The 15533-nt window shown below is 42.7% G+C and overlaps 1 protein-coding gene across 8 annotated transcripts in view; it reads right to left on the bottom strand.

Moving 5' to 3' along the window:
• Tnik (TRAF2 and NCK interacting kinase) overlaps window positions 1–15533 on the bottom strand; it is a 398405-nt gene that overhangs the window by 298632 nt on the left and 84240 nt on the right. For all 8 annotated transcript variants that reach the window (NM_001106422.1, XM_063281546.1, XM_017590730.3 and 5 more), the window contains 1 exon segment: window positions 8042–8107. In NM_001106422.1, the coding sequence (NP_001099892.1) occupies window positions 8042–8107 (66 nt within the window).

Genomic DNA, 15533 nt, shown 5'->3' with positions numbered 1-15533 from the left:
CCTAGCAAGCACAAGGCCCTGGGTTCGGTCCCCAGCTCCGAAAAAATAAAATAAAATAAAATAACAAGCCCACAAAGACTTTGGCACAGAGTGGGCGTTCAGCATCCTGAGTAAGGTCACATGGCTGAATCCTTCCTAAGAGTGGGAACTGCTTTCACTTTTCTCATTCCTACACAAGGCACAGAGACTTTTTTTCCGTTGTCAACTCAAAACTGTAGAAGGGTATATTCTTTTTATTGAAAGATTTTATAGAAAAGCAAAACAAAATAAATGAGCTGAACAGATGGCTCAATGGCTAAGAGCACTTACTGCTTTTGCAGCGGACCCAGATTCCGTTCCCAGCACCCCCATGGCAATAGACAACCATCCTTAACTTTAACTCCAGCTCCAAATAATCTGCCACCCTGTGCTGGCCTCCATGAGTACAAAGCACCCGCACGCGTGCGCGCATACACACATAAACACACACACACACACACACACACACACACACACACACACACACATACACCCCATACACACCTTATCAGACAATATACTCATTCACAGAAAAGAAAAATAAATTAAAAAATAAAAAACAAATGTCATTGTCTAAGAAACAGCAGTTCCCCACACTAACTCCTTACCCCTGTACACCCTGGGTAGATTGATATTCTCATCAAGGCTCTCAATAAGTTTGCTATTAAAATATTTTTAATAGACAATTAATGAAGACACCACGATATACGTATCTGAGGAAACTGCACAACAGATTTTGATTTTCCTTCTCCTTCTCAGTCATGACAATACTGATTTTCGGGTCTTAAGCAGCCTTAAACTGTCTCCATGAACATGCCAAATAGAAAGACCAAATGAGGAGCTCAAATCTGTTGTGCTTCACATCTCACATCAAGATGCTCTGCACTTCTTCTTGGCTTATGCAAGTCTGAGTCAGTGTGGGAAACAAAGTAAGTTTTAAAAAATACTTGGATTAGTATGAATTCAAGTGACCCCACAGCAAGATCAAGAAAAACCATTGTCTTAGACACTTGTCTATTGCTGTGATAAAACTACGACCAAACAATTAACAGAAGGGAGGATTGTCTGGGGCTTCAGGTTGCAGAGGGATAACAGTCCATTAGCATCATGGCGAAAGCATGGCAGCTGCCAGGCATGGCGACTGGTGTAGCAGCTGAGAACTTGTGTCTCTGCACAATGCAGAGCTAGTGAAAAGTGACACAAGTCTTATGTCTCTCTAAAGCTAACCCCAGGGACCTAGTTTCTATGCCAAGGCTACACCTCCTAATCCTCCCCAAATAGCCACCAACTGGGGTTCAAATACTCAAATGCCTTAGACTTTTGTAGAACATCTCATTCCAATCATCGATTGATTGATTGATTGATTGATTGGCACTCAATAGTTCACCCTCTCCCTCTCCCTCTCCCTCTCCCTCTCCTGCTCCCTTCCCCTCTCTCTTTCCCTGTCCCACTCCTCTCTCTCCCCTGAACCTGCCCTGCAGCATCCAGAAGACGTCCTGTCCTTGGGGTACCCACCACCTCTGGTCCTTACATTCTTTCTGCCCCTTCTAAGACAATGATCCCAGAGTCTTGGGGAGTGGGTGCAGTAAATACGTTCCTAAATATGTTCCAGGTACAGCTGAGCATTCTGCGATCTCTTATTCTCTTTGTGGTGTCTTACGATAAAGTCAAGTCCTCAAGCATCAGGATGAATTAAAAATAGATTTCTGGATCATACCACAGATAGACTAAACCAAATTTCAAAAGGTGTGATCAACAAATCCACACTTTTACCTCTTTTCCATATATTCATTCTGCCAACAGTCTGAAGCCCACAAAATTGTTCAAACCTATTTTGTAAATTTCTATCACACAGACAGACCACTTAATGTAAAGTCATGTTCACTCCCCCCCCACACACACAATAAAACAGCAGAATATTTGATTTAGTCTTTGAAATATACAGACAAATATTTTATGGGAAATGTCAAAAATGGAAAGATATATAAAAAGAATTACCAAGGGAAACAGCTCAATTGTGGGCCTCACACATCACTATCCACTGTCTGTTAGATAGGGATCCTGTGATAAGCTTAAAAGGCTCAAATGCATTTGCCTTACTCATGTATTTAAATTGTTTAGTGTGTGCATAAGTAAAAACTAACGCACTCCCAGTGATGGCTAAGTCAGTACAGCAAACAGCTGCAGTTGAGAAAATCTAAACTTGGGAAAAGCTGAAGTGGTAGATGTGTAAAGTGTATTCCTGGGTAGGAACATGGGAGTGGAGGCCTTCGAGGAAGGGGTGACTATGAAAAGAAGAAATAGCAGTGTTCACAGCAGAGAGCACTACAACTTCAAAGGCCCCAAAGTGAGAACATGGTTCCCAAGAAACTATGATAGAAATGGATTATGTGCCAAAAGCTTAAGAAATATAAAATCCTAGCATGCATAAAATAGTTTAATAAATGGAGCTGTAGAGATGGGTCTCTTACTGAGGACCTGAGCTCAGTTCCAACCACACCAATATGGTGGCTCATTACCATCTCTAACCCACGTACCATGCAATCTGATGCCCTCTTCTGGCCTCCGAGAACACCAAGCATACACACGGTGCCCATACATGACTGCAGGCAAAATGCTCATCCACATAAAAGTTAAAAAATAATTGAAGATCAGAAGATAGGAAAATGAAAAATGTTGGATATCCATGAATTATCTGAGACACTAAGGCTTTGGTGCCCGGAAGAAGGATGAGAGAAATGCATGTTTTAAGTAAGGAAAGAGAATCTTCAGGTCTCTGAAGGATGTAAATCCTTTTGAAAGAAGACTGTGTTTTGGATTCTAAACAGCTGTAAGGGTCTGAAGTGAGGTTGAGATAGAAAACATGGCAGGAAGGCGAACTTGAGTTCAGTAGGATAACAAACATCTGCCAATGTTGCAGAAAAGTGAGCTGCCTGGAAAGCAATGAGATCATGTGACCAGAGCTGATTGTGAGGACAACCTCTGGCAGAGGACGGATTGGGGGAAATGACCTCCAGCAGCCTTATAACCCTTCAAAAACACACATGTTCACCCAGCCTTCCTACTTGAGTTTCTTTTTCCTTTTCTGTGATCCGAGGACAAAAACAACTTAAGGGAGAAAGGGTTTATTCTGGCTGACAATTCAAGGTCTGACCCACCATGGTAAGAAAATCAAATCAGCTGACATCACATTGAAGTCAAGATCAGGAGGCAATGCAGGATAAACGCAAGTGGTTACTTGGTTCCATTTCTCTAGGCAGCCCAAGATGCCAGCCAGAGAGTGGTGCCACCTGCAGAGTTTACCTCTTTTCACTTGAACAAAATCAACAGCAGAATCTTGCCAGCCACGAGTGGGGCACACCTTTAAACACCAGTACTGTTGGGAGGCAGAGGCAGGCTGATCTCTGAGTTCCAGGACAGCCTAGTCTGCAAAGTGAGTTCCAGGACAGCTAAGACTACACAGAGAAACCCTGTCTCAAAAACCAAACCAAACCAAACAAACAGCCCTCCTGCCCCCCAAAAAACCAAGATAATCTCCTGACAAGTATGCCCATAGCCTGTCTCCTATGTGAATCTAGGTTCTGTTAAGTTGACAATGAACAGTACATGTCAATGTCCCCAAGCACTAAAACCAACACGTTTGTACTTTACAACGAGGACTGAAATGACAGCCATGAAAACTATTGCAGAATCCATCATATTCCCATTGGAGTTTGTCACCCCAGGATATAACATGTCTCAACTTGTAACAGCAACACCTCAAGATGAAAATTAACAAACAAGATAGACAATATCCATTATATAAATGAAGCCAATTTTGCTAATTATTTTGCATTATTAAAGTAAGCACTCTATATTGTGGCACCCTCCATGGCCTCATATATTTGAACACCAGTTGTTGGTGCTTTTGAGGAGTGTGTGGAAACCTTAAAGGGTATAGCCTTGCTTTAAGAAGTATACCACTGCGGTGGGCTTCCTCTCTGCCTCCTGATACCATTCATCCCTGTAGGAATGAAGATCTAGCTCTCTATATGAGGCCAGAATAAATTCTTTCCTCTAGAAGTCACCTTTGATCACAGTAATTTATTACACCAAGAGAAAAGTAACTAATAGAGTCTGTTTGACCAAAATGTATCCAGAGGCCATTAGATTTCCAGCAGGTGACACTCTGGTAACCCCCAAAACCTTTAGCAAAATGGCATGTGTCTTTGTGCTGGTTTGTTTCTTGGTTTTGTTTATTTGGAGAGTTGTTTTATAATATCGAATGTTATTTGTTCTTCTTGCCTATCATTTATCACATGTAACCAAGTCCTTATTAACTAGAACAACCCATGCTTTATGCATGGGCTTTGCCAATTTACAGAATGTTAGATTCCTGGACCCAGCACCTACTCTCAAACCTTTGATTTCTTATTATTTGTTTTAGATATTTTTATTTTGTCATACAGAGTTATAAAAAGCCACTTTTCTGTGGGTATATAATATACTTTAAGCATAGTCACCTTTATAATCCACTATCCTTCCATTCGGTTATTTTGTAATTATTTTTTTTAATTTTATGTGAGTATTTGCTTACACGTATGTCTGTGCATCATGTGCATGCCTGGTGCTCTCGGAGGCCAGAAGAGGGTGTCAAGCCCTCCCAAACTGGAGTTACAGTTGTGAGCCAGCATGTGGGTACTGAGAATCAAAGCTGGGTCCTCTGGAAGAGCAGCTAGTGCTCTTAAACACTGAGCCAGGGGTTGGGGATTTAGCTCAGTGGTAGAGCGCTTGCCTAGGAAGCGCAAGGCCCTGGGTTCGGTCCCCAGCTCCGAAAAAAAAGAACCAAAAAAAAAAAAAAAACACAAAGAGGTAAACACTGAGCCATCTCTCCAGTCCCCCTGGTTTGTTTTAGATTTTGAAGGTATAGACACAGGGAGATACTATTCTCATTTAAAAGTCCTAATGAAAAATAGGACATATTTTAAATTATTAACCTATTCCATCTAGTAGATAAATTTAAAAATAAAGTCAAATCAAATCACTACTTGATTTTTGGGACCAAACTGTTAAAGATGATTCTTCTTTAACAGTAATTTATCCTGTTAGGATAATTCACGTGACCATAGCCAAGTCTGGGGAGTGAGACTAGGAGTAATTTTGAAAAGCTACTTATTGGCTTTTATATAAAATATTTCTATTTCTAATCTAGATACATCTGTCTCTGATATAGATGGAGCTCAGGAATACTTTTAAAGGCTAAATGCACTTTTTATTTATCATAGGACCTATGTTCTTAAAACCTACTTGAAAATAAAATTATGCTATGACTCTCATAGGAGAGATTAATATGATAAACATTCTATAAAATAAAGGTTATCCAGTTATCATAATATCATATATTACTTTCTGAAGCTCAGGATCACCAACAGGGAAGTTCACAGAATTAATTGAATTATAACAATTAATAGGTTTAATATTTAATGTAGAGAAAGCATTTGTTATACAATTGTATGCAGAAGGATTTCTTCCCAAGGCTGTAAAATTTCTATGTATGCCTATGGTATTTTAGCTCATGTGGCTATTCCACAGAAACTGTAAATGCATGTCATGAAGAATCAGTCCCCAACTTTCTTTGCTTAACGTTCTCATTCTGTAAGCTCAGATTTTGATGTGTTTTAACCCGTTAGTATTCAGAACTGCATTGGTCCTGAGGAAATACTGCCATCTCTGTTCATGAGGAAGGAACACCACCTAACATAACCCAGGGGCCTAGAACACAAATACAGAACTGATAGGGAAGCTACATTTCTTAAGTTAAGTCAGCTCAGGTCCCTATAGCTTTTCCAACTACATTCTCACTGGTCTCAAGTATGAGAAACTTGACAGCCAAAAAAAAGCAAATAGGACTGTGAAAGAGACCATATCTCTTGACCTCAAATCACATGTCCCAACCATGACCTTTCTCTGCAATATCCCTTTTTAATAAAAAGCACCAAATGTTGTAACCTTAAAGAGAAATGGAACCACTTAAGATCAAAGTATCAACTACCTATTTGCTAGAGACCTTCCCTTGTTTAGAGAGGTGTGAGACTCATTGAAACTTGTTGAGATTTTTAATTTTTTTTAATTGTAATATCATGAAATTAGAGATAATTCTGGATTTTCAAAAATTTCTTGTTTATAAATGAATGCTGTATTCATTATAGTAGTAGTAGTAGTAGTAGTAGTAGTAGTAGTAGTAGTAGTAGTAGTAGTAGTATTGTGACAAAAAATTGGGGGGGCAACTTAAGGAAAGACAGGTTTATTTTGGCTCACAATTTGAGGACTACAGTCCATCAAGCTGAGAAGGTACCACATTAGGAATGTAAGGTAGCTGGCCATACCACATCCTCAGTCACAGGCAAAGTGTGAGGAATGCTAGTGCTCAGCTCTCTGTCTCCTGTTTGCTCTGTCCAGGACCCTAACAAATGGGAGGGTACTACACAATTTAAGGTAGTCTTCCAACTTCAATTAGCCTAATCTGGACACGCCCTCACGGATATGCTCAGATGTCTGTCTCCTAGGTGATCCTGGATCTCATCAGGTGGGCTTTAACTACCTTCCCTTGTTCTATCCTCTTACAGGGCTGTACAGTTCTACCTGCTGGATTAGTAGAGGAAGCTTTCAAGCTTCTCCTAAATGTCTGCTGTATAGTGGGATGCATCCTTCAATGCTATCTGGAAACCAGCACCGTCCTGTTATTGCTCCATGACATTGACAGGAAGTCAGGAGTTGTTTTCTGCCCAGAATGGAGCTCACTTCATTAGCCACGTTACATCGCAAGTTCAATCCAATTTCTCACGCTGCAATAACACAGTCATCCAACCTAATTATCTTCATTGCAAGTATTTAAAAGCACTTTCTGAGAGAGATTTCTCTCTGTGTCGGGCAAGACAAACATCAAGTGAACTGTTTATGGAGTCTTCATTTTGTGTCTTTGTAACAGCCTGACACTTTAGGAAATGGTTGCTTCTTACAAGGAAGAAACTGTCTCCCACCCCTGTGGCCACCAAAAAGTGACTTCCTAGTCAATAAGTGCCTTCACAAATAACCAGATTCTCACAATTCCCTAAGCGTGCCCGCACTCCTGGCATTCTGCGGAGTTGAGGGCAGTGCAGTCTGTATGACTTCTACAATGTTTTGAATGAATGGAAAGGAGTTTAGGGATCCAAGAAGGAATTTAAAAAAGATTAAAAAAACAGGATGAGAGATAATTTGTACTTGAAATCCCATCCCATACACCACCACTTAGGAAAATGATGGCTGCACCCTGGAAATAACTCAGAGGACACATCGAGCTTGTTTTGAAGGATTCTTAACAGTTTGTTTACCAAAAGCCCCTAAATTTTATTCCCCAAACAGTTCAACTATACTTCTTTTAATCTACCAAAAGAGGAACCAACCTATAACATTTAAAAATTTAGACCATTTATTAGGGGGGAAAGACTCCTTTTAAACTTTTTTTTAATTTGTAGGCAAAATTAATAAAAGGACAAGAAGCTCAATGCTACTTCAAGCTATCTTCACTTCTGGAGTTAATTATGGTCATGCGTCTCTGCTTGTGAGCGAGCGAGCTTTCTTCTAACACCATGAAGAAAGTCATTAGACTTGTGCCCGAGCTGAATAACAAAATCATGCCTGCAGCCCTGATTGTCTAATCACTTGCATTTCTAAAGTAGACGGCAGCCTTTGCAGCTCTGGAAACGAGCTTGGCAGTGCTTAAAGTAAAGGAATGTACGTACTTAGCAAGTTTAAGATAAGCAACATCTGAGGCACTGGAAACAAACACTGGGGTGGATGCACAGAGCAGGGGAACACTCACGACAAACAGCCCTGTGTAGCCGGCACAACCACAAAAACATCTAAAAGGGAGGAGAATGAGCTAGCTGTTATTTAACTTGATACCTGTTGTGATGAGGTATTGAGGAGTGTTGACAGCATTGCTGGTCAGCATTCAGAAACCAACGCCACTAACGAGTCATGCTCAGTTAAAGGCTCTTACCTTATAAACTTGGCCATATGTACCATTTCCGACAAGTTCCACCAACTCAAAGATCCCTGCAGGGTCCTGAAGAAAAAACAACGATCAAAAATTAAACCACCACACCAGGCCCCATCATCGTCAAAAGCAAATATTTACGCTTAAGTAAGCAATTAATTTATTTGAATTTGAGGGGAGGGCATCTTTTAAATGTAACTATTAAATGGTATCATTGTTTTAAAAGTTTATTTAAACCACAACTGTGAAATTAGTCAAATTCACTTTGTTTTTATTTCACACTTTTACCACAAGTCTAAATCAAAGACAAAGGGCAATTGTTTTCCACTAAAACAATAAGAGGAGTGGTTTGTGAGATGACTCCATTCGCAGGGCCCTTGCCGTGTATGTAAGCAGACCTGAGCTCCATCCATAGCAGCCACTTTTAAAAGATGGGCATGGCAGAGCCCATGTCTAACCCCAGCATGGGGCGCTGGAGACAGGAAGGCTTCTTGCTCTCTAGGTTCAGCGAGAGAAAGGAAACTCTATGGACTTAGGAAGACACCTGACATCAGCAGCTGGCCTCCACAAGCGCGCACACACACGCGCGCGCACACACACACACAGAGTCAAAGAAGAACTCACATCATTCTCCCTGTGGGATCAAGGTGCTCTTGCAGTAATACTGAGGTAACAAGAAAGGCCCTGATTAGCTAGACAAAAATTCTAACTGTTAAAACTATTTCTCTTGACATATCTAAGCCACCTACTAGAGTGGGTGCTGGGAAGAAAACAAAAGGTGCTGTCTAGTTTGTTTGTTGTTGTTTGTTAACTTGACATAAGCCAACAGTCATCTGGGAAGAAGACACCTCAGTTGAGAAAATGTCTCCATCAGATTAGCATATAGGCAAGTCTATGGGGTATGTTCTTGACTCATAATTGACATAGGAGGCACAGGCTATTGATAATGCCACCACTGGGCTGGTGGTCCTGCATTGGAAAAACAGCCGATTTAGCAAGCCATGGAGAGCCAGCTAGTACGCAGCTTTTCTCCAGGGTTCCTGCTCTTTTCTCTAGGTCTCAGTTCCCTCAGTGGTGGGCTATGACCAGGACATGTAAGTCAAACAAACCCTTTCCTCCCTACTTACTTACATGGAGTTTCACAGTAATAGTAACATAACTAATACGGTGTGTTCCTGCAGTGCGGGGTGAGGGTGGTGAGGGGTGGGGGTAGCAATCTTCTTTGTGGAACTCGACAGTCCCCAAGAGAAAAGGGGATCAAGAACTCCACCTCCCTCTTTTCTCTGGGTTTCCTCTCTCACCTCTGTAATGCTCCCCCTGCAGAATATGCTTTTCCAGTGCTTATAAGGTAAATGCAGGATTTAGAATTCAACGTAAGTTGGGGATTTGGCTCAGTGGTAGAGCACTTGCCTAGCAATTTAACCTAAGAGAGGGGTTATGGAATTTCATGGCAAAAAACAGGCTTCTATCAAGCCTCAAAAGCAAGTCAGTGCCACAGGCCCAGGGACTGACTGTCCCGTGGTTCTTGCTACTCTTACTGCTGAGCCACCATCTCAAGCAGTGGTGAGGAAAATGAGCAAAGGCCATAAAATTCAAGTTTGAGGCACAAACTGTCTATTAACCCTGATTCCTAGGCCCCAACATTGCTTCTTTAAAGAAATAAACAGACTAAAAGGTGGCTCAGGTGATTCAGGCCACCAAGCCAAAGGAGAGGAGCACGGCCGCCGGAGCCACTTGGTAGAAAAAAAGAATCAACCTCCATCAAGTTGTCCCCTGTACACACACACATGCATGCACACACACACACACACACACACACACACACGTGTACACACATACACACAATAAACAAATATAAATACATAAGTAAGTGTAATTTTATTTTAAAAGAATATCTAAAGAATCCCCAGCATGACCATCCACAGAGGCTATGCAGGTAAGAGCCTATGCAGGTAAGAGGCTATGCAGGTAAGAGCCTATGCAGGTAAGAGCAGGGTGTGACATGACCTGTGGGAAAAGTTGCTCTTCTTCTATGCAGGGACAGGGAAGGGAGAAAGAGATACTTAGCAGAACTAATTACTACCCTGTCACCATAAGAGCACAAAACTGCCAGGCATTATTTTTAAAGGTGTGATCTAATTTTTAAGTGTTAGCCATTTAATTTAACCAAAAAAAAAATGTTGAGGTGAGAGGTGATTTAAAAAAAAAACTATCTTGAGAGTGGGGCCTACCTCTAATGGATACTTAACATATGTTATGGCTGGTGGGCTGGCAGGTAGGAGGGGAACAGCCCAGGCACTCGATCAGACATACCCGGATCAAAGACACCTTTAACTTGAGCACTATGTGACCTTAGGAGGACCTGAAGGCACAGGCTAGTGCCTGGGCCTGTAAAATACAGTTGACTTTTACCCTGTGGTGCCGCATGAAAAGTTGACAATCTATTACTGTCTATTGTAATCACTTTTGGGTATTGACAAGGTCTCATAGAGCAAGACTGGACTCTAACTTACTATGTAAGGCTTGATCCTCCAAAGTGCTGGGATTACAGATCTACACTCCTCTGCCCAGTTCATGTGTGCTGCAGTTAGAAGCCAGGCCTTTGAGTTGTAGAGAGTATAGGAAGTGAGGGCATAACTGTTCCAAGTTATAGTTGAAGGGAAACTTTTTTTATTGTAGATTTGAGGAAAATAGAATGTTGTAGATATGAGGGAGGGATGCCCGAGGCATCTAGAAAAGTCCAGAGCAGGGAGAGAAAACAGTACACTGAACATGGCCGCCATGATGAGGGGAGGGCAAGAGGGTGAGGACCAAGAGAGGAGGACAAAAGAAAACCAACAGGGAACACGGACAAAATAGCAGGGTTCTATAGGAAGGAGAAGCTGGGGGAAGGGATGCTCATGAGCTGGAGACATTCAGGGTAGGGGACAGGGCAAAAAGACCTGAGAATAGCCAAGGGTATCAGTGATAGAGAAGGCCCCAAGGCCAGCAGGAGCTTTGGTATGCTAATCGACACCACAGGGAACCATTTGTCCAGAGTTTCTCCTGGACTTGGCAGAGTATTTTGTGGATTGAGCCACATCCTCAGCCTGAGCGACCACTTTTATCCTGAGGAGTGCTACATCACAGTACTCCTGAAGTGGAAGAGGCCTTGCAACCACCATTCTAATTGATAGTCATGAAGAAGGACAGGTAGAGCTCTTGAAAATCGGTCTATACTAAATCAGACTCCTGTCCAGACTGGTTAACAGTCTTTCATAGACTCTGCAGAGGAAGCCGAGGAGATGGCTCAGTGGGTAAAATGCTTGTTATGCAACTGTGACGACCAGCATCAGCATCCCAGCAGCCATGAAACATGAAACATGCCAGGCCAGTGTAATCCTGGAGGATCATGGGAAATCCCCAATGAAAGCTGGCTAGCTACACTAGTTGAACTGTTGAGCTCTGTGGTCAAGCAATAGACTCAGCTTCAAGGTAAGTGTCCTAAGTAACTTCTCTCTGAGCCAAGCAATGGCCATGTTGGGGAATTCAGGTGTGCCCATACGCAAAGGATAATCCCAGCTAGACTGGATAACAGTCTACAACCCTCACTTCTACCCTCATAAATGCTCAGAATAGAGAACGGGGGGCTTCTCTGAACTCTGTTGCTTCTTCCCCACTGCTGGACTTGACCTGGGGCAGGACCTAAAGTACACAGAGACTGGCAAAGACCACAGTGCAGTCTCCAGTTATGTGCCTATGCATGGGAAGTCTGTACCCATGTTGGGTAAGGCTTTCCAGGTGCAGCCTGTTTGCAGAGGAGTGACCACACCCCTGTAATTAACCCTTCACCCAGGTTCTGTGTGGGAGCACAATAAATTCATTGGTTTCCCAGTGAACTTTGCACAGCATCAAGCCTTAGTTCATCATTGGGATCTTGGGAGGAGGAATAAGTGTTGTTTTACATCATTCCCAGGACAGGAGTGTTTGTTTGTTTGTTTGTTTGTATGTTTTATTGGGGGGTTTGTTGTTGTTTGCTAGTTTTCAAGACAAGGTTTCTCTGTGTAGCCTTGGCTATCCTGGAACTCACTCTGTAGACCAGGCTGGCCTCAAACTCAGAGATCTACCTGTTTTAAGATGAGTAATCAATAAGATACTCAATGTCAACCTCTGGCTTCCACATACATAAGCACATACATGTATGTGCCCACACACATGCCAACACATATACAGTCACATATGTTTCTGACAAGATTAGAAACAGGAAATTTCGGTTACTGAGGAAAAACTGGAGTACACATTAACTACTCCTAGAGAATCCAAAAGGAAAGACAGAAACAAACAAAATGATAAACTAAGAGCAGCAGATGCCAGGTTCCAGTCATGCCCACCTGGTCCGTACAAGTACATAATGGAGAGGAAGAAGCCATTAGGGAACAATAGTTCAGAAACACCACCCATAGCAAAGACACAGTCAAGGCCACCCGGGAGCTCTCAAGAGAAAATTTAGTTTGTTAAGGCATCTAGACCAAGATTAGAAAGAAATAAAGAAAGGATGTGGAAACCAGACCATAAATGAGAGCAGCTGCTGTTTGTTTCTAAGCTATATTTCCCAGTAGTTTGTTCCCTCAGTGATGTTCCTGCAAAATGTTTGGAAAAGAGTTCTCCATTTGCTTGAAATATTACAACCAAAAAAATGTGTGAATGAAAGAAAGAGGGGTCTAGGCATCATAACTCAGAATTATGACCCTGACTCTCAGGACACTGAGTGACAGACATTTGAGACCAGTCTGGACCACAGAGTAGGATGGAAAAAGGATGAAAAGGGGAAGAGGAAGGAGGTGTGACGGAGAGGAAGGAGATGATGGATGCTTAAGAAGTCTGGGAGTCAATCAAATGTGTAAGGAGGACAGGATGCCAAGTCTCCTCACATCCTTCTTAGTGGCGAGGCTAATGGCTAGTTCCTGAGAGTATCTGGACAGCTGACTTCAGAGGCCCTTCCCTCTCCCTGAATCATCACTGATGGACAGATGACTCAGCCAATCAGTGCCAAGTAGGCTCCCTACAGAGACCTTAGTTCCAATGGCTGAAGGAGAGAAAAGCCTTCTGGACACATTCAAAGGGCTCAGAAGCAAAGGTCAAAGGAACTAAAGAATCTTATTGGTGATTGGCCTTGAGGAGGCAACTACCTGAAGAAGAATCTGGTTAGTCAAAAAATATATATACTCAGAGTCAACTTTTTACAGAGTATCCGGAATCCATATGTCCAGGAAGTGACAGAAGAAAGATTGGACCAACAATGCAATCGAAGTAGAACTTCCTCAGATCCCACAAAAGCTTTCTCCCCATTTTCAAAATACCCGAATGCAAGTGCTGAGAGAGCAGGGACTGAGGAACTAGGTATCTCCCCCTGTAGCACAGTGTCAATGGGGCACGCATCGAGCTCTCGCCTGCACTCTGGCAGGAACAGCAAATAACTTCTTCCAAGGATGGACCATGCATTCAATCCTTGTGCCTCGTGGCCTTTCCGCAATCCTGTCTTGCTCCTCCCTAAGGATCCATTTACATTGCTGACCACCAGTGTTAGCAGGAATGGTCATCATCCATTTCAGCATTCAATCCTCTCGCAGGCTCCGCCCCGGCCATCTCCCCAACTCCTCATTTTGTTCACTAAATGCTAATGGTCTGACCCGCAAATGTCTGCTTATCCATCCCCTCCACGCCCATGCGGTCAGCTCCACCTCCTCTCCCTGGGACTTCACTTTAGTCAGTGCTTGCTTCTTTCAACCTGTGTACTGACTGCACTTATCCTTCTTAAATAAATGTTTCTCATCCTGACACAGCCAATGTGGTTCACACGGAAGCCGAGGTCCTGCTACTATCAGACCCAGCTTATCCCATGTCCCATGTCTTGTCATTCTTTGCTATTACCACCTGGAGCCTCAGCCACGGATGTATCCCCAAGACACCAGGCTGGGTTCTGTCCCCAGCTATAGATAGTGACGCCTGTTGTCATCCTTTTCGTCATTCCATAGCCAACAAGCCTGTCTCTGGAAGCCCATGCTGCCTCCTCCATGCAGCCCTCCACGATACACTCCTTCCTTCTGCATCTGCAGACCACACAAGACCTCAGAGGAACCTCTTCTTAGCGCAGCTTCCTTAGACACTTCTCTCCTCTGGTTACAAATGCTCCCCATATGGAAAGGCACTGTAATAAGTACCTACGTATTTCTTAGCACTTGGTGCCATCCCATCTATAACTCCTAGCTGTAACTACTGAGTGAGGTTGGTGTTCCATGCCCAATCCTCTACCACTTCCGTAGAAAATTTGGGGGAAAACAAAATAAAAATGTAAAAGGATCCGTGTGTAGAGCCAAAGGCGTGCCTAGTAAACATAATTTACTCTCCATCTCAATGAGCTGCTACAGTCCGTGCTGTCGCCACCTCCCAGCCCTGTCCGAGCAATCCCAAACACATAAAGCTGTCACACATGTAAGTCCCTATAGTATTCCCAGCCCTAAGGACATCTGTGAAGCCTCCCGGTGTGTCAGGATGTCAAGGTGTGGCTATGTGTAAGGCCACAAGGAGGGAATGCTGTCCCTAATAAACATGTTACTAAGACAGACTAGCAGACAGACAAGAGCTGGCTTAATTCTCTCTCTCTCTCTGTGTGTTTGCTTAGCTGCTCTTAAAGCCAGGATGGGCAGTGTGAAGAAGGCTATGCACTCCAAGGAGAAGAAAGCAAATCATTGACATTTACAAAGTTCCAATCCCTGTTGCCTACACACGCATGCCTTTATTCAGATCTTAACCTTTACTGGAAAGCACGGAAGAGAATTTAATTCCAAGCCAGAGTAGTTTACATTATTTCATAATAAAATATAACTACATATCAAGAGGCAGGCCATTCCCTGGAAGAAAATGCTACTTTTCAGCAAGTGCTGATAAAGGCAATTTGATTAGTCGTTGTAATAAAAATTGCAGTAATAGCTAACATTTCATGACCACTTATGTGCTGAGGACTGTTCTCAGCCTCTTCAACAAACGGCCTATTTCATTCTCACAACTCTGACAAGTGGGGGGTACCCTTTGTTGTTGTTTTGTGGTACGGGAGAATTGAATCTAGGACCACATGTACGCTAAGCAAATTCATTGGGCTATAACCTCAGTCTTTGCTTTTACATGTTATTTTGATGTTGTCTTGTCTGCTTGTTTATTTGTTTGTTTGGAGACTTGGTCTCATATATTTGCAGCTAACACCAGACTCAGTATGGAGCCAGAGATGGCCTTGAAATTCTCATCATCCCAACTCCACCCACCATTATAGTCATATTCTGCCATTTCATTTGCAAGAAGCCAGAGATGAAACCCAGAGTTTTGAGCATGTTAGCAAGCTCTCTACCAACTGACTTATGGCCCCAGACCCTACTTTTGAGACTAAGAAGTCTAGGCTAACTTTGAACTTAAACTTGATTGGCAATGTAAGCCATGTAGCCTCTCTAGACCAGCTGGGATT

The sequence above is a fragment of the Rattus norvegicus genome, chromosome 2 (assembly GCF_036323735.1).
Source record: "Rattus norvegicus strain BN/NHsdMcwi chromosome 2, GRCr8, whole genome shotgun sequence".
Classification (NCBI taxonomy): Eukaryota; Metazoa; Chordata; class Mammalia; order Rodentia; family Muridae; genus Rattus; species Rattus norvegicus.
This window is presented reverse-complemented; position numbering and strand designations above follow the sequence as displayed.